At 38.9% G+C, this 4,896-nt stretch overlaps 1 protein-coding gene across 1 annotated transcript; it reads left to right on the top strand.

The window, feature by feature from the left end:
• Positions 1–405: 405 nt before the first annotated feature.
• On the top strand, positions 406–855 carry LOC136845489 (SCAN domain-containing protein 3-like). Its single transcript, XM_067115665.1, has one exon. It carries the CDS (start codon positions 406–408, stop codon positions 853–855), a length of 450 nt encoding a protein of 149 aa, XP_066971766.1.
• The last annotated feature ends 4,041 nt before the right edge of the window (positions 856–4,896 follow it).

Below are 4,896 nucleotides of genomic sequence, written 5' to 3' on the forward strand. Positions count from 1 at the left end.
AAGTGTGCAACAGGGCAATTAACAAAATCAAGGCTTATCCACTTAACTCACGATTGTTTGCACTGCTGTGCTAAGAGAATGATTACATGTATAAGCAATTATGCCTGCACACTGAGGTAAAGTCTAGGTGTCACAGCAAAGACTTGTTGACTTATAAGGCTCAGCTGTTCAGTTCCTTGCAGATGTGGACTCATCTTTATGTGAAGAGTTGTAAAAATGCAAAATTTCCCTGTTCTATTTGGTAGACCTCTATTCTAAATTTACTGAGACACAAAGACCTCTGCCGGGTAAAGGTATTACCATCATTCAGGCCAGGACAGTTTTACTGGGATGCCAAGGCAAGCTTAGCTTATTTAGAGCTTCACTGTCACGTAGAGATTTTCTGATGGGGACTTGGAAATTTACATGACTCATCTGGAGAATTTAATTGAAGACTTTGAAGTGTGCTTTGAAGACCTGGAAAAAATGAAATTGCCAGAATGGATCCTAACTCCGTTTGGTGTTGAAATAAGGAACACAGATATTGCCTCACACCTGGAGGAGGAATTCACTGACATGACTGTGGACCTGGAAGCAATTGCCTTGTTCAGAAGAAAAGGTCTCCGTGAATTTTGGATCAACGAGAACAACGTTGCTAAATATCCTCAGCTTTCTGCAGTGGTTGAGCCATTTTCACTTGCTCTCCCAAGTTCGTACATATTTGAAGCGGGTTTCAGTCATGCAAACGCAGTCTTAACAAAACAGAGGAGCAGACTGAGCCTGGAAGAACGAGGTGACCTACGGCTGAAGCTCACCAACCTGCAACCTAATATCAGTATCCTTGTTGAGTCCCATCAGGCACATCCTTCACATTAATGAGGTGAACAGCTGAAGAAGAAAATGGTATATTGCACTGAGAATTAAGTTACATATACTCTTACATCTAAAGTTCTAAACATGCTTTGTTACTGTGTGTAACCTTTTTGTCATACTACATGCCAAGTACTAAACTAATACCACTCAAATAGATTTTGACGTTGGTGATTTTTTTTTTTCCATGAACTATTGAATGCTAGGCTAGGGGGTCGATAGAAAATTTGAGACTTCACTGGGGGATCGACGAGTTAAAAAGTTTGAGAACTGTTTTAAAAGGTTAGGAAGCGGTCTCCATGATAGTAATAATAAGGATAAATATAATAATAATTAGGACCTTTTATATAGACTGTTAGGAATAATAAAGGAGTAATTAATCGCTGGTAAACTGTGGACAATGGCTGCAAAAAAGTAATAAATGTGATGCAGTGGACATTTTACGTGAAGCCCTTTTACATCTCACGCCACGCATACGGGTAGCAAGTTTGAGCGAGATAGGCAGCCACTTATCAACTAATTCTGCTCAGTTGGAACGTAATTGGAAATACCTCGTAAGTAAGTATAGCTTAGTTTTACCAGACCACTGAGCTGATTAACAGCTCTCCTAGGGCTGGCCCGAAGGATTAGACTTATTTTACGACTAAGAACCAATTGGTTACTTAGCAACGGGACCTACAGCTTATTGTGGAATCCGAACCACATTATAGCGAGAAATGAATTTCTATCACCAGAAATAAATTCCTCTAACTCTTCATCAGCCGGCGGCGGAATCGAACTCCGGCCCATCGAATGACGGTCTGAAGCTCAACCAACTCGGCCAACAAAGGGCTTGGAAATACCTCGTGGAATGAGTAACACTGGTAACCGTTAAACGCACTAACAAACAAGAGAAGTGAAACAATGAATAATCGCAGATTTGAACAGTCGAGTACTGATTAACAGGAGCATTCGCGTCGCGGTGGTAGGTGCTAGACACCTCTGTGGTTCTTAGTCTGTGTAGATCAGAATAAGTCATTAATAACCACGACTGAAAATATGACTCGAAAAATAGAAAATATTAATTTTGAGAAAGAGAGAGAAATTTTACAAGAAACGATCTAGGAGAAAACTGAAAAGAAATAGATAAACTGCCACAAATACTTAACAAACTTTTGTGCCTTATCATGTTCCGTGCTAATGATAATGATAGCAATAATAAACCAGCAAAAACACTTTAAAAGAGAGAGAGACAGAGAGAGAGGTCCTACAGACGAACGTTTGAGCAGTATATGTTTCTCTTATATGCAGGCCACTACCTTCCAAAGTATGAAACAATTAACAAAAACTTGGTACGTGTTCTACTGTACAACCCAGCGTCTTCACAGTAAAATGGCTATTTTAATTCCGTATTTGGTTGCTCTGTGGACAAAAGGTCCCTCTAATCAGGGTAAAAGACAAATAAATTAGCTAACCAGCACATCACTTTGGAAGGAACGCACTAGTCCGAAAGCGAAGCAATTGCTCATGTCGACGAAAACTCGTCTCCACATTTATCACATTTTTTTCTGTCTGTTTATTTCTTTGCAGTTTTTCTCAGTGTATCAGGCTATTTCTATGAGAGGTTAGCCTTCAGAAGAAGTTTTCAAAGTGCAGCGTAGGTCTTATGCATGAATATTTTTCCTCTTGGCTTTCCAGAGGGTAATATTTTATGACTGTCAGTGAGAAACTTTAATGATAAGAATACGAATATCATAGCCGGCCAAATGAAGCGAAATTATTGCAGTGAAAGGGAATGCTAATTGATTTCCCTTAGATCGCTACAAAACCGGTTCATGATCAGTAATTAAGAGCTAGATGACACAGAAAATGCAGGTTAAGGAAGAGAGTCATTTGTCTAAGATGGTTGACACTTGGACTTTAAATTCCAACACAGCATATGAAGCGGTGCAAAGCTTGGTGTATAGGGTGGTCGAGAAAGTGGTAGAAGCTTATGTTCAAGCTTTCGAGAGAAATGCGCATGGCATTAAGTACAGATTAAATAGAGAGCAAAGGTCTTATGATAGACTTATAATGAGCCGAGTTGGGAGAAAGAGCTGGGTTCTCTTTGGGCCAGTAATCATTTGATTCATTGGCATGAACACCTGTAGAACTGTTGCTGTGTGGTGCTAGATTTAATCTTTTATCATGTAATGATATAGACAAGGATGATTACCTCACGAGAAATTTAGGAGAATGGTTAGCATCACCTGGTCTCTCTTGAGGGGTGGTAGTATTTGTATTCAAATCTCTATCAAGATTTAGTTAAGGAAAGAAACACAGGGCTGGTTTCTGGCGTTCAGATCTTAAGAGAGATATCTTTAGTTTTAAAAACAGATTTTATAAGATTTTAGCGTTCAATTGACGTTGTACCTGCATTCTCAAGAGACAGATATCACAGGTTTCAAGGAATATAAACCAGCCTATAAGTAATCTCAGCGATACTGAGGAAGAAAAGAAAAACACCAATAAGATAATGTGAAACAGAGCATTAAGAGCTGCATAGAACCTTTTCATAAAAATAGGTAATAAAAGGGCTATCTTGCAGATAATGCTTCCGTTGGCCAGTGTTCAAGAAATTACCTTTTTCTCCGTGATCATTGCAGCAGTTTCCATCTTAAGAAACGATGGAAGCCATGACGAATGCCATACAAGAGTTGTTCATAACCTTACTTATGGCAGCAATTCCCCTTCATAAAGAGTAGCCTAAGATTTTGGAGATAAAGGATACGTCTGAAATACCAAAGAGATGGAAGAGAGATAAGCATAGCAAGACCTTATCACATTGAAGTTACGGTAGAACGTTGATAAAGGAACAAAAACGAGGCGAGAGAAGAAAGATATATTGTAGAGTATAAAGTTGGCGTCTAGAAACCTTTACATTATTATAGGCAAAATTTTCAAGTTTGTGAAATATGGTCATGTCCTTATGGATGTTCAACTAAGGTTAATCCTCTGGGAGGGGTCACGTAGTGAATTTTTTCATTGTCATAAAAATCTGAAGATTTCTCGAAGATATTTAGACCCCAGACAGATAGTTTCACTCTTACACTCACCCGTGTGAAAACATTACCCACTCCCAGCTTCATTAGCAGAGGTACAATAACAAATAGCAATAGAATTAGCATCAGCAATAGACACTGGTTGTAAAATGTACAATTAGAAAATAATGAGAAAGAGAGGAGAAAGTAAATTGTATTTGAATACAAGTTCATGGCAAAGAATAGAACTGAACGAACCAATCAATGGCTATATACTTAAGTGACAAATCAAGTTTTCTGTATAGCGTATAATCAAGGCCACCGAAAACAGTTCTATCTTTCAGTGGTCTCGGTATAATGCTGTGTGAGCCGCGGCCCATGAAACTCTCAGCCGGCCGTGGTGGCCTGCCCTATATCGTTGCCAGAAGCGCGATTATGGCTAACTTTAACCTTGAATAAAAACAAAAAGTACTGCGGCTAAATGGCTGGAATTTGTTATGTTTTGATGACTGGAGGGTGGATGATCAACATACCAATTTGCAGCCCTCTAGCCTCAGTAACTTTTAAGATCTGAGGGCGGACAGAAAAAGTGCGGACGGATAGACAAAGCCGGCACAATAGATTTCTTTTACAGAAAACTAAAAATTAACTCCCTCATTTTTTTTTTCACTCGGAAAATTTCGTATAGTCAATCTTTGTTCAAAATTTCACTAAAAGGAACCCGATGAAAACTTTTATTTCGAATGAAGTATTAAGAAAACTAAGCGCTGAACTCAGTTCGTTTCCTGGACAACTTTAAAAGGCTTTCCTCGAGCCATTCCCGGCTAAATCCAACGTTCCTTTCGCGATTCCCTTGTTTTTCTCTTTCTTCGACAATTCTTTATCTCCCAAAGGAAATAGAAACTCTTTCAGAGTAGGTTTCCCTAAGAAGGATTTCCAGTTGTAAATGCGATAACAAAATACTGCAATGTATCCAGTGCTTCCAGAAATTTCCCAAGTAAAACCAGGGTATGATTTCAAAACCATCAACACTAGTGGTAGCATGTAA

The sequence above is a fragment of the Macrobrachium rosenbergii genome, chromosome 14 (assembly GCF_040412425.1).
Source record: "Macrobrachium rosenbergii isolate ZJJX-2024 chromosome 14, ASM4041242v1, whole genome shotgun sequence".
Taxonomy (NCBI): Eukaryota; Metazoa; Arthropoda; class Malacostraca; order Decapoda; family Palaemonidae; genus Macrobrachium; species Macrobrachium rosenbergii.